This window comes from Psammomys obesus, unplaced genomic scaffold (assembly GCF_907164565.1).
Source record: "Psammomys obesus unplaced genomic scaffold, mPsaObe1.curated_primary_1811, whole genome shotgun sequence".
Classification (NCBI taxonomy): domain Eukaryota; kingdom Metazoa; phylum Chordata; class Mammalia; order Rodentia; family Muridae; genus Psammomys; species Psammomys obesus.
In genome coordinates this window covers 11,676,684-11,702,176 of record NW_026588752.1, presented here as the reverse complement: position 1 = coordinate 11,702,176, position 25,493 = coordinate 11,676,684, and the positions used below count along the sequence as shown (strand labels likewise).

General features: G+C 42.8%; 1 protein-coding gene across 1 annotated transcript in view; it reads left to right on the top strand.

Moving 5' to 3' along the window:
- Window positions 1–25,493, top strand: part of Dock2 (dedicator of cytokinesis 2) — a 403,875-nt gene that overhangs the window by 108,428 nt on the left and 269,954 nt on the right. The window contains exons 23-25 of the mRNA XM_055604610.1: window positions 3,795–3,903; window positions 14,484–14,554; window positions 16,654–16,760. Coding sequence (XP_055460585.1) covers window positions 3,795–3,903; window positions 14,484–14,554; window positions 16,654–16,760 — 287 coding nt within the window. The remainder of the gene's footprint in view (window positions 1–3,794; window positions 3,904–14,483; window positions 14,555–16,653; window positions 16,761–25,493) is intronic.

Genomic DNA, 25,493 nt, shown 5'->3' with positions numbered 1-25,493 from the left:
TTTTAGGCCCCCCTTCCCTGGGTGTGGGATCCTGAGTCTAGGAGGAGGCTTTGTGTCCCTGTGGAGAAGGTGGTGTGGACCGTGCACACCATATGGGCCCTGTTGCATTGAATGAGTGCTCAGCTGTGCAGTGTCTCCCAGCATGCTGCTCTAGTTACACAAGCCCCAGGAGCTGCGGTGCGGGCTGTGGTTAGGCTCCCACACCTGGCAGCTCCGCCTCGCCGGCTGTTCTAGTTTTCCTTGTGGTCAGGGCCTCGGGGCCCTTCAATAATTTGTTTTCCTGGCCGAGTCAGCTAGTTCCAGATGCATCTTTCTAAGTGTTCTAGGCCAGAAAAAAAAAAAAAATGTTCCCTTCACGAAGCCACTATGCAGAGGAAGGACTAGAACCGAGGTAGGGAGTCCATCTGCCATGCCCTTGACTTGAAGGCCCTGGTTAAAGCCTGTCAGCTAGACGAGGCCTTAGTTTTCCCTTCAAACTTCTCAGGAAACGCCCACATGCCTAACTGCCTCATTCTCTTCTGGTTGACTCTTCCATACAGTCTAAAACTCCTTTTTCCTCAGTCCCTAATTACTTGAAATATTCTATTTACTTATTTATACTCAAATCAGAGAGCGAGCCAACATGAGCACATCTGTTGAGCAACAATGCTTGCCGATTGTTTAGTTAAGCACTTATTAAGTGTCAGCTAAAATATTAAGCACCCGAAACACATCTCATGGTTTGGTTTTGTTTTAATCCTCTAAATAAGTAACTTCCGTGGGGCTCAGCCGATAAGAGGACCGACTGCTTTTGCAGAGGACCCACATTCCCAGCATTTACAAGATAGCTCCCAGCAGTCTGTAACTCCTGTTCAGGAGATCTGACACCCTCTTCTGGACTCCACAACACGAGGCACACAAGAGGTGCACAGACATACATGGAGGCAAAGCATTCATATGTATAAAATAAAAATAAATAAATATATCTGAAAAAATAATCTTTGCATGAGAATTATATCTTCTATCTTATCAACAAGAGGACTAAGAGTTCAGAAAAGTTTTTGCCAGTATAATGAGGAACATGACTCTACCAAAGCCATTTCCAGGAAGTAGATTCTTCTTTTCTTTCTTCTGGCCTGTAGTAAAGTTGTCCACTGCAGCTATTGCCTGAATTGATACAGCACCACTCTACATCCTTGGTGAAAGCCCGGCAGGTACAGTGGCTGTTTCTCTCTCTGGCTTAAGTGTGGTACATAGATACTTAGCTTTGGTATATGTAAAAGGAGCAGATTTGATTCTCACTATGGCAGGAGCCCCACATCTTTGCTTCATGGGATTAGCATCATCTGTCTTCCCCGTTTAGATTCCCAAAGCATAGCAGGAGAATGCTGAGCCCTGGTTCAGGCCAAGAGTTCATCCTGTGACCTAGCGTGAATTGTGTCACTTGCTGGCGGGAACTAAACTCAGCATTCTGCAAAGGCCACGTTCAGGTGGGAATCCTCAGCTTGCTCTGAAAGTCTTTTACCCTTCACACTCAATGAAAGTGATTCTGAGCAACTTCCCCTCTCTGGCCCCTTCTCTCTTCGTTTGTCTGGTCAGGACATTGACTAACAGCTCACTAGACTTCCCAAGAGCTCTTGACTTTGAACCCAAACCCAAAGAACCAAAAATACAAAACAAACAACAACAACAAGAACAACAACAGAAATACCCTGCACTCTGTGAAGTTCTGACTATAGAGAAGTTGAGACAAGGGTGACCAGGGCTGCTCTCTGCAAAAAGGAAGTTTATCATAAGGGCAGTTGTTCAACTGACAGAACTCGGTAGATTTAATGAGAAGCAGCACAACTGGGAACTCGATGGTCCCCGGGATTTCCTCAGGGGCTTTCATGAACATCCCCTCTGGAGTCCTGCTATTTAAGATGACTCAACAAAGCCCCTTTAAAAAGATTTATTTTTATTTTATGTGTACAATTATTTTGCACATAATTTTATTTTATGTGTACAATTATTTTGCCTGCATGTATGTTAGTTTACCACGTGTGCAGTGTCCCCAGGGATCAACACAAGGCATTAGATCCCCTGGAACTGAAATTACAGATTTTTTTTTTTTTTTTTTAGCAGTGGGTGCTAGGAACTGAACTCAGGATTCTGCAAGAGCAACAAGTGCCCTTAACTATTGAATCATCTCTCCAGCCCCAATGAAACCTATTATATAATATGTGTTTTTCCTTCCTTAAATAAAAATGCCAAATCCCACAGGCAGGAGAAAGAATTTCCATGGGACCACTCAGTCATTGAGAGTAGAAGGGCCATTCATCAAGAAAATATGGCTAGAAATCATCCTTGTGAGTGGAGCAGGAGGGGTTCAGGAAGATGACCTGCTCAAAACCACTTTTGTCACACCTACAAATATGGGGGGGCGTGCCTTATAGAAAGAACCCACATCTGTGCAGAAATACTGGCAGCCAAGTCAGTGGATTAAATGAAGCTGAGAGAGAGTGAACAAACTCAGTACTACAGACCAGAAAGAGCCACAGTGATGTAGTTTAACTGACGATTTCCAGGCATTTATGGGCAGAGGAAAGAGTAAGAGATGGGTCAGTGGGAAAGGAAGTGAGGAAGAGGGACAGAGGGCCGAGGATAGAAAGAGAGTGATGGCATTGGAGGAAGAGAGCCAGAGGAGATAAAAGGGGGATAGAGATAAAGGCAGTGACAGACAGACACAGGCCCACAGAGAGAGAGTGGATCTAGCTGAAGAAGGCAGGCTGAGACACAGAGCCAGAAAGAGGTAGGACGAAGGTGAGGGGCAGGTGGAGGTCTCCCGGAGACAGTAGAGAAGTGGCTCTGATTGGCTGGCCTGTTGGGGAAGAGCAAACAAACCCTTTAAGTGTTTCAGCGCTTTATCTCGAGAAAGCACCTTTAGCAGAACAGGCTCAGGCCGGTTTCTGACGCGTGGACTGTGACAGGAGAGGTGCTCTTTATCTGAGCAGAGGACAAGAGTGCTCTTGTGTGTGCTTCACACTGGGTGCCGCAGATTAGGCCGCGGATATTTCATGCTTGCCGATAAAAGCTTGTTCTGGAGAAGCTGTGGGCTGAGTGAAGCTCCTAGGCTCGGGGAGGGGCTCAGGTTCTGTGAGGGGGTGGCTTCCAGGCAGCGACCCATGTTTGTATGAGGAGAGGACCTGAGTCTTTGGAGGGTACAAACACCACCATGTTCACAGTAGCTGATCTAGGTTGGATGAAGGGGGGGGGGGTGTCTGTTTTGTAAACTATGCATTTCCGTTATGTTAACACTAGTTTTTACATTGCTAACATGGAATCTTTATAATCAGAGGGATACAACTTTGAAGTAGGTAATAAATACACTCCTGAACTGAGCCGGTGGGAGAGCATTGTCCCTGACCCCAGGTCTGACTGTGGGGGTTCAAGTGACCAGCAAGTGGTGGCTAAGTAGAAGGGACCGCACACTTAAAAATATTTCTCCTTGAGGTTTTCAGGAGTCTTTGAAAACCCAAGGTCCACAGCTCAGATGGCATTCTTTTCTTTGTGGTTCCTCAAGGTAAAAGAAAAAAAAGGTGGAAGAGGGGCAAGCTTATAATGCTCTGTGAGTCCAGAGAGGTCTGTTCAGTGCAGAACACCTGAGGTTCTTCTCTGAAGGCTACAGTGTCAGCTCCTCCCTCTCCCCACAGACCCTCATCTCTCCCTCCCCCTCCCATTTTCTTTTTACACTGGAGAGGGAAATTATGGCTAGTGCATATTTCAAATGTCTTGCCAGCTGGCTTGAGAAATGACCCAGATGTGTCCTCTTACAGGCTTTATGAAGGCAAAGAACAGATGGAGTTTGAAGAATCTATGAGACGGCTCTTTGAATCCATCAACAATCTGATGAAAAGTCAACATAAAACCACCATCCTTTTGCAGGTCGGTTCACGCTACAAAAAGATTCCTCTGTGTTTGCCCTTGGGCACCCCATACTGATAGCATGCTCAGAACCAGCTGAAGTCTGTTAAAAGCCTGGGCTGGCAACCTTTTAGGATCCTAAGGACCATGGGCTCTACGGATGGGAGGAAACTTATTTATCACTTGTTTCACATGGATGTCCCAGTATGTCCCTTGGGAATAACTCTGAAGCTTTTCTTATCTGGATAGAAAGAAGCCAAACCTGGCTATTTCTAATGATGAGACAGGAAGGCAATGGTCTTATCCATTGGGACTCCAATAGCCTACTTTTAATTCCCAACACCATCAACTCGGGTATTCTTTTGGGATTAAATGGTCCCTTGGTGGATAAAATAGAGGATGTGTCATTTAACAGTGGTTCTTGGTATTTACCCACTAACTATGTAAGCCTGTAGATGTATTGAAGGCTATCCCTATGTTGGGGGTGGGGGGCAGATGCTTGTGAATGAGGAAGAGTTTCACAGTATTAACTGTCAAGGACTGAGGCTAGGATGGAGATTGGCCTGATGCTATGTGAATAGAGAAACCCAAATGATTTAATGCATATTTATTTAAAATAATAATAAAAACAAAACCATTATCCTTTTAGTTGCTAATTTAAAGAGCCTTTGCTGCCTTCCCTTCTGCCCAGGATTGCCTAGCTTCTGGTTAAAATTAATGAGAAAGGAGCATTCGGGGAGAAAGGAGGTGAAGAGACAGAAGTAGCATCTGCCGAGGGGGTGTCTGCTGCTGATACCTTGGGCTCCAGACTTTGCAAATTAGATCCTTAATACATTCAGATGCCTAGTTAACAATCATTGGGTTTTTCTCATTTAGCTGGTACAGAGTCAACAGGGGTAGGGGGTGGGATAGAGGCAGGGAATGGGGGCAGAAAACGCTCCAGGAGATTTCAATGTGAAGCAGAGTTTGCGAATCGATGCATTATTGGATCCTTTTGGTTTAATGAATATTGAGAAGGTCTCTGAGTCATGCATCCTTATCTTCTTAGCACCTAGGAGAGTCCTGCTATTAGCACTTAGTAAAAGGCTGGGGAATGAATGAATGAGTTCACAGCAACAGTGGGGAAGCTGAAATGAAGCTGGTTGACATGACTTCCTTGAATCTCCATTGCTGGCAAGTGGGTAGGCCAGGATTCAGATCTTCCTTTTCAGCTCTGAAAACAAAGCTCTAGCAGTTGCATTCCACTGTGTTTGACACCATTTATTTAGTGCTCACCGTGAGTATGGATATCTTTGGAATTAGTTAAAACCACTGACTTTATACTTTTTAGATTCCTCTCTCTTTTACTAGTTTAAAAAAAAAACAAAATCAAATGCCTTTTCAATATTCCCTTCACTTCTTTAGAGAAAGGAAGGAGGAAGGGAGGGAAGGAAGGAAGGAAGGAAGGAGAAAGAAAGAAAGAAAGAAAGAGAAAGAGAGAGAGAAAAGAATAGTTTCTATATTCCTAAAACCTCACTGTAACAAAATGTATAACTCAGCAAGGGATAGCCTGAAATGTGGCATGGCTGGAAACTTGTCTCTCACTCTGGCCTGTATCACACAGAAGTTGCACAGTGGTGGGAGCAGAAGGGGGAGTAGGATATCCGGTAAGGGCCAAGGATGATCAGTTACCATGAGACAGTCTCTAGGGAAGATGGTGTGCAAAAACCCAAAACAAAACAAACAAACAAAAAAAAAACCCCAAACAACAAATAAACAAAAAAGGCAGAGATGATGAGCAAACAGAGAAAGCCATTTGGAGAAAAGTAGAATGGAGCCAAGGCCTAAAAAAAGTAGAAGTGTCACAGAGATAGAAAGCTGGTGTGAGTTGTGTATGTGTGTGTGTGTGTGTGAGGTGGGAATCCCGTTATCTGAGGAGTAGGGGAAGGGAGAGAGGAGGAAAAGGGAGGGAGGGCAGGCCTGGGAGTTGAGGAGGAGGGCTACAATGGAGATGTGAAGTGAATAAATAAAGAAAAAAAGAAATTAAAACCTGCCCAATAACAATAATATATGGACATAGGTAGATCATACAACTTCTCAGCCTGTCTGTTTCTTCATATATAAAATGTTACCATTTGATGATGTTGCAAGAAGCAATGTCTTCTGTAAAGGTAATGCGATTGTTACGCCTTGCGCATAAGTCATCTTAGTCTGGTTCTTATTGTTTGGGTAAACGGTTAGGAAAGCCTCACTTTCCCAGATTACACTGGTTTCTTCTCAAGATTTCTACCCCTAAGCCATGCAAAGGGCCTTTATGTCATTTTAGAATTTAGGGCCAAATTTAGCTTCGGGGATTTGCATAAAGTCAAAGGTGCTTTGCAGCTATTTGTGTGGCTTCTGAGACGTCATCAGGAAGGATTTAGAGCCACCACACATATTAAGAGCAGTACCACTGGAAGAGAATGTAAGCCCATTTTAGGGTGTGAGGGAAGGGCTAAGCATAAGAGGGGGGTCTAGATCATGCTGGCAAACCCTACACTAGGAGTCTTCTATAGTCAATGACCTTTGCAGTAGGAGGGAGAGATGGGACTGTGATGCTGAGAAGCCTGAGTGAGGAAGTCAGTCCCCTACACAGGGGCATGCAACCCTCAGCAATAAGCATATCACTTCATTTTCTGGGCCTGGGTTTTTCCTTTTGTAAAACAAGAAAAACAAATGTGAAGTTGCAAGGAGACTGTGGAGGATTAAAGGAAGCAATGTTTGTGGAAAACGTGAAATGCTGGTCTATTGTATCATTTAGCTTAAATAATTGTTAGTCACGGTGCTGGCTAGTTTTGGTCAACTTGACATAAACTAGACTTATCTGGGAAGAGGCAATCTCAGTTGAAAAATTGCTTCTATCCTATTGGGTCCTGGATGAGTGTGCGTGAGAATGCTCACAGTTGACATTCCTGCTTCTAAGTGAGCACTTCCAGCTGGGTAGACAGTTATGGCAGGAACCCTCATTCTTGACCACTTTAGTTATAAATGAAGTGGGTCTGGTTCAGATCTTGGCTCTCTCCATTGTGAGTTCTGGGGCCTAAGCAAGTTATTTCCTGTTCCTAAGGTTTACTTGGCTTTGTGAGGTATTTTCTGAGGTTTTCTTTATTCTTTGTTGGCATGGCAACAACTCACTCATGAAGTTAAAGCCAGTTGTTCAGAGTAGAGAAAAACAATGCAAACGTCTTCGATGGTCTGAGTACCTAATATATGCCTGACACAGAGCTAGGCTCTTCGCATACAATGTTCTTAATCTAACCAGAAATCTGCAGGCACCCACAGTCCACAGTGTTCATAGAGGCTGATACAGTAATCAATTCATCCGAAATTAGACCTCTCCATCCAAATTAGAATGTGAAGCCATGGAGGCCTCCTGACACCAAAGTCAATGTTTCTTCTCTATACCACAGGAATGATGTAGGCCAAAGGCTTCCAAGTGTTTTTTTTGTTGTTGTTGTTGTTGTTGTTGATGTTTTTTGTTTTTTTGTTTTTGTTTTTTTCAATAATAGGTCACATGTTCTGAAGTCTCAGTGTGTACAAGCTGTGTCTTAAGAGTTGATAGAAACTGAAGGCAGATTGACAGGCTCAGTACATTCATGCTCTATATGTACCTTCATTATGAGTGAAGGGACTATGGTGATTATTGAATGGAGAGATTGCCACCTTCTCCTCAAAATTTGTGATACTTCAGAATGCCTGTTTTGATGTTATCGGGTAGAATTAAGTGAAGAGATGCTTTACACACTGTGCTGTCTTGCGTGCCCCTCTGACACTCAGACTGCCGGTGTGTCCAGAAGGGTAGGGGTGTCACCAGTAGGGCCAACAGTAACTGTTCATTTGAACATTTGTGGAATGAATGAAAATGTAAAAGCTGGCTTCTGTCTTGTTCTTGCTGTGTTTGGTTTGTTTCCTTTGTGTTTTATCATTTATTACATGCCACGCTATTGAGTTAAAAACCTTGCAGATACTGTTGGTTCTTTTGATCTTTGCAACAACACTTTGTAATGCAGATACTCATCTCTGCTTTTAAGATGAGGAAAAGGAGACTCAGACAGGTTGGTTGACTTAACCACAGCTGTGAAAAACTTACTCTTGGCTTTGAGTGAAAGCTGTGGAAGAGTGGAGCACCATCGATACTGTTGGCATCAATAGTAGTGTAGAACAGTTCCACTAAAGATCCAAACCTTTTGGCAAAGGCCTGTGAAAGCTAGTCGAGAGAAAGATGGACAGATGTCCACAGCCATGAAGGCAAGCTGATTTACAATAGCTCTACTTTGCCTTTCAAATTGGTGTAAAATGCCCAAACATCCAAACAAAGAGAGAAACAACAAAACAAAACAAAAACATAGCCTACTCCTGAGGTGTGACTCAGAGATTAACAAACTGAATTCCCAGGGCAGGGAGAATGAGATTCTGTACGAAAAACAAAAAATGGGAATTTTCCTCCAGATCTTTAAGTGAGTAGCAACTATTTAATCATGTCCAATTTCTCAAGCACATATTCCATACTTGCCGTAATGTTTGGTAACGACAGACTCTGTAGCAGGCAATTACGAAAGCTTGTTCCAACCAAAAAGTTGAAGTGATACCAACAGCTTGGGATTTTTGTTTGTTTGTTTCTTAATGCAGTCTAGGCGACTGCATCCTCTTCATTTTGCTGGTTAGGATACAGGAGCACAGAAGCAAAGCTGAAGATGTCTTTGAAGTCTTTTGAGGGCAGATGGCCTACCTTTTCATGCTGCTGCTGTGGCTTTCCTTGCTTCTACTTGTCCTCCCTGCTCCCTATGCTAAGGATCAAATCCTTGGCCTTGTGCCTATTAGGCAAGGATTCTGTTGCTGGGCTACATCACTTGCCTGTACCCCGCTATTTTAAGCACTGACTCCTACTGCTTCCTACCAATCTTGGGGGCCAATATTATATTTCAGTTACAGAAAACATGGAAAAACACATGTCCAAAAGGGCTCTGGTTCTATTCTCGGAGCCTAAACCAGGAAGCACATACAGTTTAATGAAAGGACAGCGTTGTTTGGCGGTAATTTGGTGGTAGCCAAGAGCCTCAGCTCTCATCATATGAAGCCTAGGTTCACACCCAAGGGCTGCAGCAATGAGCAAACTTGGAGATGGCAGGACATTTGCTTTCCTTCAGGACAGCTCAGTTTCTCCAAGGAAGCTGCCTTCCTGTGGACATGCTGTGGTGGATTCCTGTGACACTGTGTCTTCTATTTCCGTGTACCTTGACCATCAGTCTTCTGACTAAACTGAAAGGATTGAAACTTGGCAGGGAGAGACTAGTGTTTGTTTGAAAAAAACTGTGGCTCTGGGACCAGGAGGTGTCAGGCTTTGTTTTGTAATTGTGTATTCCTCCTACACATGTCCTGTTTGGAAATAAGTCTCTGTCTGTTGGTAGCAATGATGGCCACTGGGGATGGGAGGTGTAGAATTAACATAGAACTGGAAACGCTCAACATACAAGTGCCTTAGAGTTTGGAGACCAATTGTTTGGTATTGTTTTCACTGTTTGCTTTCAGACCAAGGTGGTGAACTCTATCTATCTACACCTAGATAGATTGAGAAGTGGTTCTCAACCTCCTGTGACCCTTCAATACGGTCCTCATGTTGTGGTGACCCCCCCACACACAAATTATTTTCTTGCTACTTCATAACTGTAATTTTGCTAGTTATGAATCTTAATATGTGCGTGCGTGCGTATGAGTGTGTGGGTGTGTGTATTCCCATGTCGTTAGGTAACCCCTGTGAAAGGGTCTTTTGATTCCCAAAGCGGACATGACCCACAGGTTGAGAGCCACTGATCTAGACAGAGCTGATTTCCAACATCCTCTTATACCTTCTGTTTGAGGTAGATAAACACTGAGTGGGGTTAGGGTACAGTTCTCTTCTCAAGGGTTGTACCTGGCCTTTTAACAGAGAAAGGAAGGAAATCAATTGATGCCATGAGACTGCTTACTGATCTGATGATTTCCTGATGGCCATTCTGTTAACCGTATACATAGGTGCTGAGGAGGGTCCTTGACTTAAGGTATATCAGTAGAACCATAATTCTGTTCAAAACTAAAAAGTACAAGATGGAGGTATGGTTTTAATCTGTTTCTTCCTCAAATCAGTCTTCTGTTGCCTACAGAAACACCCTACTTGCCAAGACAGAATGTCTTTCCCTTGGCATGAAAGGCGGTCGGAAAGCATGCTAGTTAAGAGTCATCTGCAGCACATCCTGGCTTGTTTCTATATAGCCACTGGCAAATTATTTAACATTTATGTACCACAGTTGTTTTCTCACTTATAAATTAAGATGACATTCTACTCAGAATAGTTGTAAAAATTAAGTGAGATATTACATGTAAGGTACTTTGTGCACAGGAAATTTCCAGTAACGGTTCCCACTTGAAAACCCTATGAATAATAAATAACCCTTTTAAGTGAGTATATGGGTAGTGTATCTATGTGTGAAAATGTATGTATGTGTATTTAAAGTAATGCTACAAAATAGGAGCCTATATGATGGAATGAAAAGAAAAACTCTGCAATATCATTTGTTGTGTATAACAGTAGGAATAAGGGAAGCAGCAACAGGAGTTACAGTTGAGCTGTCCTGTGTCTAGACGGCTAATAGATCTACCAAGCTGGTCTGCTTCCAGTTTCCAGGCCTCAGACATGTGACAAATAGAGGTCTCCAATATGTTATGTGACTGACCTGTTTCTTCCTAAGAGTAGTTGGGAGTAACACCTATGGTCATCAGCTCATGTATTTCAAGGGAAGGCCATAGACAAGGGTTTTATGATCAGTACTAGGTACGACAGTGGTCTTGGCCAATTTCTCATATAGGCTCTCCCCCGCCTGTCAAGAGAACTACTGGCTTTCCATTGCTTGGTGGAGATGACTAGACCAAATGAACTCTCCCACTTCCTGTGGGTCAGAGGTAGCAGCTATACAGCCTGTTTGAATTATTACCAGCCCAGAATGGGGAGCTCAGAAGGTGGGGTCTTTGAGCTCAACTTTTCCAGCTCCTTAGAGACCTCCTGTGTATAGTTGTTTGGGTCTCTGTCAGCTCCTGGAGATGTGGACACTATTGGATAACTCTAAACCTCTAAAGTGAGGCTTAGCACCCCGAATTTGCGGTAGACACTCATATCCTGTTTTAACTCAATTTGCTGAGAGTTTTGTGTCTTAACTATGACAAGTCATATTGTACTGGATCTAGGCACTGGAGAATGAGGGCAGTATGTGGGAGATGTGATGTGTGGAGTTCTGGTTTACCTTAGTGGGGCTGAACATCATAATTATATAACTTTCTTTATATGACACCATTCCCCTTTACCTTACCTATGGTGCTAAGGCTTGGGCATATGAAATAGACCTGATCTTATGCAGGGACCAGTTGGGAAGTTGTGATCCATAGCCAGGTCTCTGTGGGTTCTGTTTCTTGACCTAATTGTGAATGAAGAACTCATTTTCTATGAGTGCTCAGACAAGTGTTTCTCAGGTTATACCTATGGTTTGAGGGTCTTTTTATAGACTTCAAGAGAATGCAACCAGTGGTTGTGTTTTTGTTGTTGTTGTTTTTGTTTTGTTTTGTTTTTCTGAAATGGTGTCATAAAAACTAAGAGCGACTCATTACTTTCAACCCTCTGTGATTATCCCCATCATCCCTTCCTCTTACGTGCTGGGTCCTGAGGACATCTAATTTTCCTAAATCTGCTTGATGCTTCCTGATCAAGATGGTCCTTGACCAACTAGGTTGTGATGTGCTGTGTACTTGTAACTGCCCAGAAGGATGTCGTGATGATTCACAGCCCAGTAAAAACACTAGACTTTTCTGCAGGTGAAAACAGCAACAAAAATTTCCCTGGTTTATATTTGCCTTAACTACTGTTTCTTGAAATTGTTTGATCACAAACCTCATTTTTCTCTATAGAATACTTACACAATCCTGTGGGGTATAACTGCCCGTTAAGGCGTAATTTAAAGCATTGGCTGTTTGCTCTTATGATCTAGAGTTGAAAGAAAGAGTGAACTCTAGACCCCAGATTCAATAAATATAAAGAAAAGGGTCTGACACATTTGACAACATGTGAATTTAGAATATCATTGTTAAGTAAAGGATATGATAAACAAGGCTAAAATATAATCTCAGACAACAGGAAAAGCAACAGAAAACTGCAAAACATGTTACTGTGAAAAGACTTACTGTTGATGCATAGAGAATTCTGCAATCAAGGAAGAAAAGGGATCACCTGAAAGAATGGAAGAAAAGATATGAACGAGCAAGTTAGTAAATACGGATATTTATTAAGTGTAGGGAAGATGGTTGACAGTGCTAGTAACCAAACACAAAATTTCAGTGATAAATCGCTCATCACATTGACAAAAATTAAAAAGACTACAAATTCTGTGTTAGCAAGGACTTGGGGAACTGGGTAGTAGTAAGGAGAAAGTGCTTACTGCTTCTTTCAAGATCATTTGGCAACATCTAAAATTTATATGTATATGTATTTTTTGATGCTCTAATTTGTCTTCAAGCAATTTGTTCTGTAGGGATCCTTGCAGGGTTGTGTACATATTTTTAAAATATGAACTGTCTCCTGAGTGTGCTTTTTATAATTAGGAAAATGGAAATTGCCGAGGGCCCACGAGCAGGGGAAGGTGAAGGAGGCATGGTATACCCATCGGGTATTGCTGAGCGGGGGTCAGAAGTGAAGAGAATGTGCTTTAGGGGATAGCATGCTAAGGGTTTAATGGAAAATACTTACCTGCAAAACCAAGTGTAATTGAATACATACACACATATGTGTATGAAGAAGCACATGCCTATGTACATATGTCTAGAAGTGCAAAAGAAAACGCACCATGACATGAACAGTGTTTTCTTCTGGGGAATTGAGACCAAACATGAGATGAAGATAAGGGATTTGAGGGCCATTTTCACCCTTATTTTGTGTGATTTTCTTTTACTGTAAAGCTATAGTATTGATATCTAAAAATCATAATCATGGAGAAAAGAATGATGGGCTGGAGAAGAGTTATTGTGTGAATAAGGTGGCCATGCTGTGCCTGAATCGAAACCCTGACTCTTCAACTCACAGGGCATTAATGAATCCTGATGCAACTGACCATCCTTGTCTTTGAAAATCCCATAACCCCCACCTGACTGTGATTAAGAAGATAATATATTTACAGTGTTTTGTACCCTAAATTCCCCATTATAAATTCTCAGAGAAGAGTCAACCATTATTTAAGAAACTCATTTTATATAGCTAGGGGTAAGATATTTTTAAATCATATTTTTACTTATTTTGTGTGCGTGTGCACATGTGTGTGTGTGTGTGTGTGTGTGTGTGTGTGTGTATGCATGCATGTGTCATGGCGCAAGCATGAATGTCAGAACAACTTGTAGGAGTCAGTTCCTTTTTCCCTCTGTGTAGATCTGGGGGATGGAACTCAGTCATCAGGCATAGTGGTGTACCTTCCCAACCATTTCACCCAACCCACAGTATTCTTGAAAAAAGTATTATTCACTATGTTTATTCTAGACTGATCACTCAAGGACAATATATACTACTATCATGGAAAGCATGAAGAAAATAAGATAAAAACACACGCTTCAATTAGACCCTTAGTCATTATATTCCCTCCCTGTGAATTATGGCTCCTGCTGAAATGGTAGTTTGCCCATTGCTAAGCAAACTGTATTTTTTCCATGAGACTGGGAGTGGTTCATACCACTGGATAAAGAGAGGAAAGGGAAAATCTATCTTAAAACAGTTTTCTTCATATAGCCACTGGATCAAAACATATGGACTTGTACACTATTTTCTGTCCACTATAGTGACCACAAACAGAAAATCAGTTCAGATTACCCTAGCTATCAGCAAATCAATTCAAGGACAGCACCTAGCAATAATAGAGGTGTCCGTTATTAAGCACCCAAACATTCTTTAAGCCCTGCTTTGATGCCTCATATATATGCATGTCTGCCGGGGGATGTCTTGATTGTTAATTGATGCAGTGGGCCTAGCCCACCGTGGGTGGTACCATTCTGTGGGCAGGTGGTCCTGGGCTGTGTAAGAAAGCTCGCTATTTGTGAGTCTGTGAATGAGCCAACAAACATAATTTTTCCATGGCTTCTGCTTCAAATTCCTGCTTGAGGCCCCATCTTGAACTTCAACAATACACTGAAACTTGTAAGGTGAAATAAACTCTTTAAAGTCGTTTTTGGTTGGTGTTTTAGCACTAGAACAGTGCCTTAATGCTCACTGGTTGGCTAGACAGTGAGAATCTGGAGTCTCTTTGTTTCCATATTCTCAGAGCTAGGGCAGGTGTGCGCTGCCTTGCCTGGCTTTCACACAGGATGCTGAGGAACCTGTACTCGGGTCCTAATATTTGTGTAGCAAGTTGTTTACTGGCTGAGCCATCCTCCCTGATGTTTTCCAGTCTCCTCCTGAAGGCTTGACTGATTATGGCAGCGTCTGGGAGGCAGGGTCACTCTCTGATCTGTCACAAAGTGCCTCACCAGTACAGACATGTTGGATGTGAGCACAACTCATGTTTATTTCATGTTCCCCCCAGGTGGCGGCTTTGAAATACATCCCATCTGTCCTTCACGATGTGGAAACGGTCTTTGATGCAAAGTTGCTCAGGTGAGAGCTTGGAGGGAACGCGGTAGGAGCGTTGTTCAGGGGCCTTAGGGTGAGAGTTTCTGGGCCCGTGTGCCAGGTTTCAGTGATAACCTGTATGTAATGAAAGCATCATCCTTCTCTGAAGATACAGCCTGTTAGCTGAACATGCAGGTTTGTTTGAGGCAGAACATGTCACAGCACATGGCCTATGCGTTGTTTGTTTGTTATAGGTCTCGTCATTTGCCTAGTAAATCCCATAGCTGCAAATTGGAAAGAGACCTTGGGAGACTGGCTTCGTTTTGCTCTCTCTTTCTTAGCTCCATTCCTGTCAGGGATGAACAAATGATTTTAATGTGATTATGCTGTGGGAATGGGCCATCCGAGGCTGACACATACCCTTTACTTTTTTCCATAAATTCACTAAAGTTCCCAGATAGTATAAAAGATGATTCAAAACAAAACAAAACAAACAGACAAACAAACAAAAAAACAACAAAAAACCTTTCTACATGGAAACATGCTCAGCTTTAAGACCATTTCTGTGTAGCTTTCCTATGGCTTACTACCAGCACTGTAACAAATGATTGAGATTAAGAAATTGCCATAGGTGCTGTTCTTTGAATTGCATTCAGGCCCTGGCTGGGACAGCACCAGCAGGTATCTTTTTGTTGTTATAGTTGTTTGTTTGTTTGGTTTGGTTTGTTTTGTTGTTTTTTGGTTTTTTGAGACAGGGTTTCTGTTGTAGCCTTGGCTGTCCTGGACTTGCTTTGTAAACCAGGCTGACCTCAAACTCACAGCGATCTGCCTGCCTCTGCCTCCGAGTGCTGGGATTATAGGTGTGCACTACTACACCCAGCTTGTTCTTGTTCTTTTTAATTACCTTTTCCTTCTCCTGTTGTAATAAACAAAAAATGAGTATTTTGGGGCTATATAAAGTTATTATTTGCCCTAAGATTATCATGGTGATATTAGTTAACCCGATATCACAAATAATAAGACACAGACACATGTTAGATTTATAATTGCCTTATTTACCTTGAGCCCGGCAAATATTTCACTTATATGGTTTTAATAACCTCACCATCCTTCTCCTAGCCCCCATCCAATGCCATCTGCCTTAATCATCCTCATCTGGTCTACCTTTCGTACAGAATCCCATTATACTTGCTTATATTCTTCATCTGTGTTTTTTTATGCCATTATTGGAGTCCTTTTTTTTTTTTTTTTTTTTTTTTAGCCCAGGTGGTTTCTTCTCCACTCTTAACCCATTATGGCGTCCTCCTTCCTCCTCTCTTCCCTTCCTTTTGTCTCCAATGATTCTCACGTGAACCCAAAAGCCTGGGAACCTTACCCACACCTACCCCATTCTGCCCTGCCAAGGTATAGGTTATTTAATCAACCAATCAGATATAAAGACTTAGGCACATTTGTACAACAAGAATAGGTTTACGTGAGAATGTGCTCTTCTGAACAGGAACAAGATCTTGGGGTCCAGTAACACTCTTGAGACCAACCTCCAACATTCTCCTTTCTATGCAATGCGGCTCCTCCTCATTCTTTAGTCTTCAAGTGTTTCCTGTTCAGGGAAACAGCCTCTGTCTATTGCAAATAAATTCCTCCCACCCCATACATTTTTATTATACCCCTTGCCATTTTTGCTTGAAACTCTCTACACCCGTGGTATCTATTGCATTAGTGTTGATTTATTTGTTTTGTGTTATATGCTGAACGTTAGGCTAACAGTCACCAGGTCTGGCTCATTATATTCCCACTTCTCTGCATATCGCCCATTGCATACTACATGAATGTTTACTTATTAGGGGGTGGATCACTACAATGAACTGATAGAAACTATAACGGGAGGGGGCATGTTAAATTGGAACTTTAGTGAGAAAGAGCTTCTTTCTGACATCCTGTACCAGTTCTAACCCGACACCTTTTTTTTGTAGCCTTCTGAAAAATACTAAGGACCCCTTTTTGGTCTTGAGATTTACTATAAAGGATTAACAGATATAAGCCATTTTAAAATAATTTAGTGACATAGCTTAGTAGCTATTTGGCTGAAGTGGCATGAGGCTTGGGTCTAACCTCTGGCAACTCCTGTTTTGTCTTGCCTTCAGTCAGCTCCTGTATGAGTTCTACACCTGCATCCCTCCCGTGAAGCTGCAGAAGCAGAAGATTCAGTCGATGAATGAGATCGTGCAGAGCAACCTCTTCAAAAAGCAAGGTGAGCGTGGGCCTCCAGCTGGGTGGGGTTCCTCTGAGAAGCTGGAACAAAGAGCCAGCCTGTCAGGCATCACAGTGCCTCTTTGCTCGCAGTGTTCTTCCTCCGCAGGCGTAAAAAGCGGCGAGCAGTTTAGATATTAGACTCCGCATTGATTTTAAGAAAGCTTAAGCTGCATTGTTCATTTTTCTCGAGACAGTTTAATGAGTTGGGAAGTTTGGCATTTTCTGCAGAGTGCTGGTTCTCCCCCCCACCCCCCGTATCATCGGCTATCATCTGCATCACTGCTGTCTTTCACTTGGAGGGAGGTGGGCAAAGTTTCTTTAAATAGAAAGAACCTTTTGCTGAGCAGCTCTCCAGATCTTGCGTGTGTCAGAATAAACTGGAGAGCTTGTTGAAATGCAAATTTCTGGGCCCATCTTAGCGAGTTTGATTAAGTGGAAATTAGCAGGATTTTTGAGCTTTTAGAAGAAGTGCAAATTGTTCTTGAATAGGTAATACATCTACATGATCAAATGTGAAGCATGAAATGTGCCACATAAAAAGGGGCCTTCAGGCCCTGGACAGTTCTAGCTTCTTGCATTTGCTCATTGGATTGTAAAATGGAATCCATCAGCACATGGACACTCTCTCTCTCTCCTTTAATATATATAAAACCTCATCTCATGTAACATATCGTTTGCCTTTTTTGTTTAATGATAATTTTGGGAGATTGAGGAATGAGAAAAAATTTGGGCAAAGTTGTGGTCAGTGATTCCACTCCACCATGCTCCCAATAGTCACTGTGAAGAAACAGAGGCTCCCTGTTTTGTAGTTGGTGAAACAGGGTCCACAGCCCTTCCCAGAGATCAGAGAGTGAGGTTTAGACATTCACATTTGTCTTCCATCTTTTTTTCCAGCAGCTTTGCATTTCTGGAGCACACTAAACCAATCATGCATTTGCTACACATAAATTCTTTGTCTGTCTAGAAACTCTGCATTTCTTCACTCTTTCCATGAGAAAGAAAAACAAAACAAAACAACAACCAAAAATACTTCAGAGGTCAGCATTGTTTTTCCTGCCCTAAGACCTTCCTGCTTTTAAATTTCTCTGTTTACACTGATGTCAAATCTAAAACCAGAAGCAAACTGTGAAAGACACAAGAGGTTCTTAGAATACAGGGCATCAGCTGTTACCCAACTGGAATTTATTCAAGGAGCAAAGCTTGAATATTTATGCAAATTACTCCATAATCACAGAAATATTCAGGAACCGCTTCACTGTAAAGATGATTTTCCCCCCAGTGCCTGGTTAACATGGTGCATGCACAGTTGCTATCGGAATCACCTGCCTGGAGAAGAAAGCGTGTCCATGTGTATCGCCTTCCTGACATTTAGACAGATGTGTGGCCACAGAGTAAATCAAGACATACATAGCTTATGCAGTGAAGAGAGATAAATTCTCATAGTTGTGTTTTTTGTGTTGTTGGCTTTTCAAAGGGAGGCTCCTGTGTTCTTAAAAGCCCCAACTCCATATCCACATGTGTTGGTTGCCCTCACTCTGAAGGTTTTGAGACCCTTCCTGTCCTGGCAGCCACTAGGACTGTGGAGGGTGTCATTGTGAAGAGAACTTGAATCCAGACTGAGAGACATGTCCAGGACAGCACTCACTGCCATAGAGAGTCCTGCACGGGCACTAGAAAGTGGGCTACTTGACTCTTCTGTGCTGCTCAGAGCTTCCATCACTGCTCAGCGCTTCCATCACTGTCTGGGGCCCGGCTCAGCACAGAGGACAGATGGAGTGCTAGCAAGGGCCTAAGCTAGGCATGTGGCATTATCAATAGCAGCCTTGTGGAAGGAGGCTAATTCTTTTACGGGAGCCCCATCTCCTGGACCAGGAGGGGGCTCCTAAGGGTTCAGAGAATCACAAGGCAGCCTGGATGGCTCCTTCTATCTCTCCTGCTGTGTGTCTAAGGTTTAGATTCAGTAAAAGCGCTCTGATTAATGCCAACTGACACAATGCCAGCCATGGAATTGCACACAGTTACAAAAGAGATACAAAAGTCTACCTTCAAAAGCAAAGTGTCCTTTGGGGGATCCATTTTCCAGAGTATGCAAAGAATGATTTAGTCATTCCACCCTTGGTTCACAAATGAAAACAGTAGGCTCTTACACCTGGCTTCCTGCTACCTCTCCCAGGATGCATTTGGCTAAGTGAACCCTCTTAACAAAAGAAGCCAGGAGGGAAGCTTCGCCTCCTAAGCTTCTCATGTCCTCAAGTTCAAAATGCATCAAGTGTGATACATGGGAACATCCTGGGGTCCATTGCTCTTGGGTGAGCATCTCTCTTTCAACCCCTACATAAGGTGAGTTTGATTTTCTGCCTTTTGAGTTGTAATGAAATCCCTGGTATTCACCCTGTGGAGTGTCCTGTGCCTCCGGATGTAATTTGCTTTGAGCTTCACTCATTTAACTGCCAGATGTACAAAATTGCCTGGAGTATTATCAATGGCGTTAACTTGTATCTGCAGTCTGCAACATTTGTATCACCACCAAGCAGAGGAGCTGGAAGACTTTTAAGCCCTTTGCTGAGCTTTTGATATATCACTTTATTGGATCCTGTGGAGAATTGGTAGACTATAGGGTGGACAAAACTGGTTCAGGTGCCATACTAGACCATAGTTTTATTCCTGGCTCAGTCTCTTGTCAGCTGTGTGACTATGGGTGATTTTCTTAACCTCTCTGGTCCTCAGTAAGCTTATCTGTGACTTGGAAATAATAAAAATAGTGCCTATCTCAAAAACTTGTCTTGTAAGGTACTGACATGGACAAGCCATTTAAAGGACTCAGCACAGGATCAGGCTGAGCAGGGTTGGTTGGAGTGTGGGTATTTTTCCTTCTCCTGGCATTATCCCAGCTTCTGCCCTGACTTTCAGATTTTTTTTGCAATAAGGACGTCTCTTTGCATTTTATACTTGTCGAGACTCCGGGTTCACTGTTTCTCAAGAAACAGAAGAGTTAGTGAACAGAAGCTGTGGGTCTGTATGTTCTCTCATTCTGGATTTTGGATGTCTTCTCCCCCCTTTTTTGTTTGTGTAGCTTTCTTTTGTTGCTTGTTTGTTTGTTTTGTTTTTCTGGAGTATTTTTGCAAAAGGTCCCTGTGCTGTGCACATAGGAGGCCAGGTCTAGGTCAGATGCAGTGTCCGAGGTTCTCCTTCTCTCTCCCCTCACATCTTATGGCCACGTGGTTTAGTTCATTCGGCAGTCATCCTGTCTGCATCTGGTAGGATGCTTTAAAATGTACATCAGTGTACAAAATAATAGGCTTCATTATGACCTTTTCATAGTTGAATATAACCTATTTGGATCCTCCACTGGCCTTTCCTGTACCTCAAGCTTCCTTTAAAATATATGCATAAGATACCCCCTACCCCCAACATATGCTTTGTTCTATGGAAATATTTAATCTCCATTAGCATCAATTTACTTGACCCATGACCTTGAGAAACTCAATTTTAGTGGGCTTAATCTCCTCACCTGTAAAGTAGGACTTCACTCCTAGGCCTACTGAGTTGTTGTAGAGATTAGGTAGCATCTTGCGGCTTGTTATCCTGGGCATGATGAATGTAGAGTCCCATAGCTATGGCCCACTGTGCATGGCCGTCTCCTGTTTTAGAGGCTTTACTGCCACAGGACAACCCAGAATACTGATTTGGATCTTCTTCAGCACAAGCTCAGACTTGCCTGGGGATATGAGGGGAGGAGAAGTAGTCAGATCTACCTGGACAGCTTGCAAGGGTCTGTGGGAAAGCCAGCCATCTGTACTGGTGGAATGGCTCTGTCTATGCAGAACTAACTTCTCAGGCAGGCTGCCATTCAGTCTGAGGCCAATCACATGCTCCATCTGGTCAGTGTAAGTTGCCTGAGTATCCACGCTGCTCACTTCTCCAAAACAGAGGAGGGAGTGGGAGGGAACAGATGGGTCAGGAGTTGGAAGCTCTTTATAATCTAGCTTCAGTCTTTAGGTCTTTTCCTGGGAACTTTCTGGAGAGACAGAATGTAGAAAACAAGACGCCTGGTTGTCCATTGTGGAGCAGCTGCCTTTGAGTCCCATCCCTGTCCTTTGTCAAGTGTCTAGGGCTGTCATAATTTCAAGTGACAATGCACACCTCATGCCATAGGTATTTCCTTTTCTCTCTTCTTTCTTCTTTCCTTCCTTCCTTCCTTCCTTCCTTCCTTCCTTCCTTTCTTTCTTTCTTTCTTTCTTTCTTCCTTTCTTCCTTTCTTCCTTTCTTCCTTTCTTTCTCTGTTTTGTTTTGTTGTTTTTTGAGACCAGGTTTCTCCATGTAGTCCTGGCTGTCCTGGAATTCACTCTACGGACCAGGCTACCCTCAAACTCACAGAAATCAATCTGCCTTTGCAAGTCCTGGATTAAAAGTGTGTGGCACTATCTGGCTTTCTAACCATCACTCCCCCGTAGCTTTGGCAGAGCAGAAGGAGTACCAGGTCTCTTACTCAGCTTTTACAACTTGCTTGCTGAACTTAGGAACACCTGTGAGCCTCCAGTTTCAGGTCTGAAGAGTATGACTATAAATATCATTGAGCATAAAGGACTTCGATCTAGAACACCCTCATATCCGAGTTCTGGCTAGAAAACTTACTTGCTGTGTTGCTTTAAATGAGCTGCCTCTCTCAGTTTCTTCAGCGGCAAAACTGCACAAACGTATATGAGATAATGAGCAGGAAACCTAAGATGAGCTAGCCGCATATTAAAAAGCACTTGCTGCATCTGTTGTGCGATTGTAATGACCCTAGCATAAAAACAACATCCTGCTTGAGCACAGTACCAATTCAATGCCAGCCATGGACACTGGAGAGATAGCTCACCAGTCAACTGTGCTTACGGCTCTTCCGCAGGACTCAGGTTTGGTTCCCAAGACTCACAGCTGATGGCTCACCACCAACTATGACCCCAGTTTAGGGGCTGCAATGTCTCCCAGCCTCCACAGGTGCCTACACACTTTTAGTGCTCATAAATCCATCCAGGTACACACCACACACACATAAAAAAAAAAAAAAAAAAAAAAAAAAACAGCAGCAGTTTTTTTTTTTTTTTTTAAGTCAATGATGCTTAGAACAGAAACATCTATCAAATTCTTGTAACTTGATTTATGCATTATCATTCTTGTCTTACATTTGGGATAACTGAAGCCTAGAAAGTCAGGACATGTTTAAGACAATGACACCAAAGGATGCACAATATATATTGGTGTTTTAGAATGTGGGTCTGGGATAACAAATCTCCCTTCAAACCCCAGGGGTATGAACACTCTGAAGTTGCATTTCTCTAATGAAGGTCATAGGCTTTTTGTCCCCGCAGAAGTTAAATCAGTTGGTACATGATGCTTCACAGGAGGAAGACGGTAAAAGGACAGAGCAGAGTGGCACTTACATCTGCCCGTTCCACCTACAGTCTGCTGGGCAAAGCCACATTAGGAAGGGCACTCAAGGAGCCTTTTTTTGAGCTCATCCTTGCCTCTTCCTGCTACTATGTTTTAAAACTGGATTCAGAGCACAAGTCATCCAAAAATCAAAATCCATCTTTTATTCCTACTTTGCTGTGTTTTGTCTTAATATTTTATTTGGTTATACGTTCTTCCTTTTTTACTTGAAACCATGTCTCACCAGTTCCCCTGAGGGACTTTGTTCTCCTCCACTGCCCCCTAGCCAGCCCTGTTCAAAGTACTGGGCATCTCACTCTGATAGAAGAGGGCATGTGCGGGGGGGGGGGGAGGTTTGGAGGATGGGCTTGTAAGACTGAGCCTGCAGCTCATCTGCAGCAGACACTCTGAAGAGGCTGCTGACATCAGGCTTGATCATGAGGAAAATGTGTGCGTGGGAGATCCCATCCCACACCTAGGACAGGCTCTAGCTTTATGGCAGGCCTCCTTTCTCATCTGCCTCATACACATTTGCATACTTCTCCTCTTTGTCTACTGCCTGGAGTTCTTCAGCCTTCCTATTCCCTCCTGTCAAGGCCTGTCCACTCAGTGTCTCTACAGAGTTCCCTGATGGCTCATGCAATTCAGGTTGGTCCCATTCAACACTTTCCCTGTCCCTACGGCAGGCCAGATGCAGGGCTGCGCTGGGGGGACAACTCTCATAATTATGCACCTAGTGCCCCCGTGCCCATCTGCATAGAAGATGAAACGGCTCGCTTTAATTTCGGTGGTTTTCCTCTTCCTTTGGTCTTGCCTTGTCTTTGTACAATGGCAACTTAAAATTACAATGAGAAATGCCTTATGGCTCTAGGTTTAGCAAAGTAGTCCACTCCATCTCCCCCAAATGACATCTGAGCCATGCCATGGGTATTCATTTAGGACAGAGAAGAAAGACTGCCTTTGGCATTTCCTTTAAATTTTATTTATAACAGCTTCCCCTGAGGATTTCGCCTAAGAAAGGATTTTAGATACACACATGTCTGTGGCTCTGGCTCTCCATGCCAGATGAAACAGCAGCTGGTCTGTCCCTTCTGTCTTATCCCCTTCCTTAGCCCTTTCCCTTGGAGCTATAATAGTAGACCAGAATGGAGGGGAGGCTTGACAATAGAAAGTTTAATAGGCTCAGAAATGCATCTTGGATTCAAAAAAGGGAGCAAAGCGAGATGCTTGGTCTTTGAGGCGGAGTCTTCAGAGCTTCCATACGGCTGAAACCTTTGCCTGAATGAGCAGGGACCCTGTACCAGGCTCTAAAAGTCTACGGAGGGATTCGCGTGATGCCAGTCCCCAGCGTTCTCACAGAGGTCGGGCCCCTATCCAGGGTGAGGTACACATGGTCAGCACCTGCAGACGAGCCAAGAAAAGCTTCTGGTCATTCCTTTGGGCCTGCTTTAAAGAAGCCATTATCATTACTCTGTATCTGAGGTAGCGGGTCCTAGAGGCGACCAAGCTCATATCAACAACACACATTCGCTCATGGCTTCACCTGCTCTGCACCCTACATACTCAGTTTGTTTCCACTAATAAGGCCATGAGCACCCGTCCATCCCATACTCCCAGCAAAAACCAGAAAGTTAGCAGTTGCTTCCCGATAGCCATGACCCTCCACTTCCTAGGGAGCAGCCAGATTCTTGAATCCATCCATCACCTTGCCGCTTTCCTTCTCGTGCAATTATACTGAATTTATAGCTATTGCTAGTGTTTTAGTTATTTGAACTTTTGAACTATTGGTAATTGGGAAATTTTTCCATTTAATATCTCCCGAGATCCACCCCTTTCATAGGCTGCTGTAGTTTATTGTTTGATACTGGAAAGATCTGTTGTGTGAGGAAATCAAATTTATTCACTCACGCATTCCATTGTAAGCACTGGGTTTTAAACATTTGTTGCCATTTTTTTTTCTTTCTTGTAAGGTTTCCTGGTATGAAAAGTCTTATTCAACTATTTTGTAAATGCTGAAGAATTTCTCTGGGGGTTATAAATACTGGGTGATTTATTTGATCTTGGGCAGGGGGGGTCTGAACATTTTGCTTCAGCAGATGGTGCCAAACTATTTGCTAAAGGTGGCTGTATGCCCATTTACAAATCATGTCCATTTTCTTACTGGGTTAATTGTTGCATTATTAGTTATTTTTCTTTCTGCTGTGACCAGATATCTGGCAAGAAACAACTTATGTGAGGGGAGTTTATTTTGGCTTACAGTTTGGATGGTCGCAGTCCATCATGGTGGGGAAGGGATGGATGGTGGCAGGAGGGTGAAATGTGTTTCATCACATTTAATCAGCAGTTGGGAGGCAGAAAATGAATTGAAAGTGAGGACATACCCTAAAAACCCAGTGACCCAAACCTCCAGCAAGGCCCTGCCAAAAAAAAATTTCCTCCATCTTCCACGATAGGGCCACCAGCTGGGGATCAAGAGTTCAAATACATGAACCTATGTGTTTGAACCTGTGGACTTCACATCCAAAGCCTAAGATTTATATTTCTCTTACTGATCCTGGTCTATTTTATATATTCTTCACACTCTTGTTTTGCTGACTTATAAATATCCTATTCCTAACCATTCTCTTCATTTTGAAATACAGTTTTAGGAAGAGAAATTATTACTTCATCAATCATTTTAATAGCCAAATTTCTTTATTTCACGCTTCAGAAATCTTTCTCAATTACAAAGTCAAAAATGTATTTACATATATTTTATTAAGAGTTTTATAGTTTTATTTATGACATCTAGATTCTTAACCCAGTCTATACTTGAGGAAAATCTCACACACAAATATGGTTTCTTTTTCTTTCTACCCATCCATGTTTTCCCATTTCTCCTTTTGGGAAGTCTCTCCTTTTCAGTGCTAAAATAATTTTATGTTTTGGAGCCATTGTCCTACTTAGAGGCTAAGAGCAGGGTTTTCCACAGATGGGACTTAATCCCCTGTCCACAGTATGCTAGCTGCCCTGGTCCTTGGCACTATGGTTTGTTGAGCACTAAAGGGTCAGAAAGTTCAGAAAAAAGGGACAGTTTCTTCCCACCAAGAAGTATTAGGCTCTGGAGTGATACGAGCACCATGGGAATTATGTACCAAGACATAACACTTAACTTTCTGGAGGCTTAGACTTGTTCAGTTATGAGAGAAATAATTTTCCTTATGCCAAAAAGCTAGCTGGAGCCCAATAGGGTCAGCTTCATCGAATTTCTTTACAACATTGGACTGGGACTAGGGAAACCTCTGTTGTGATAGCAACAATTTCATCAGCATCAGCA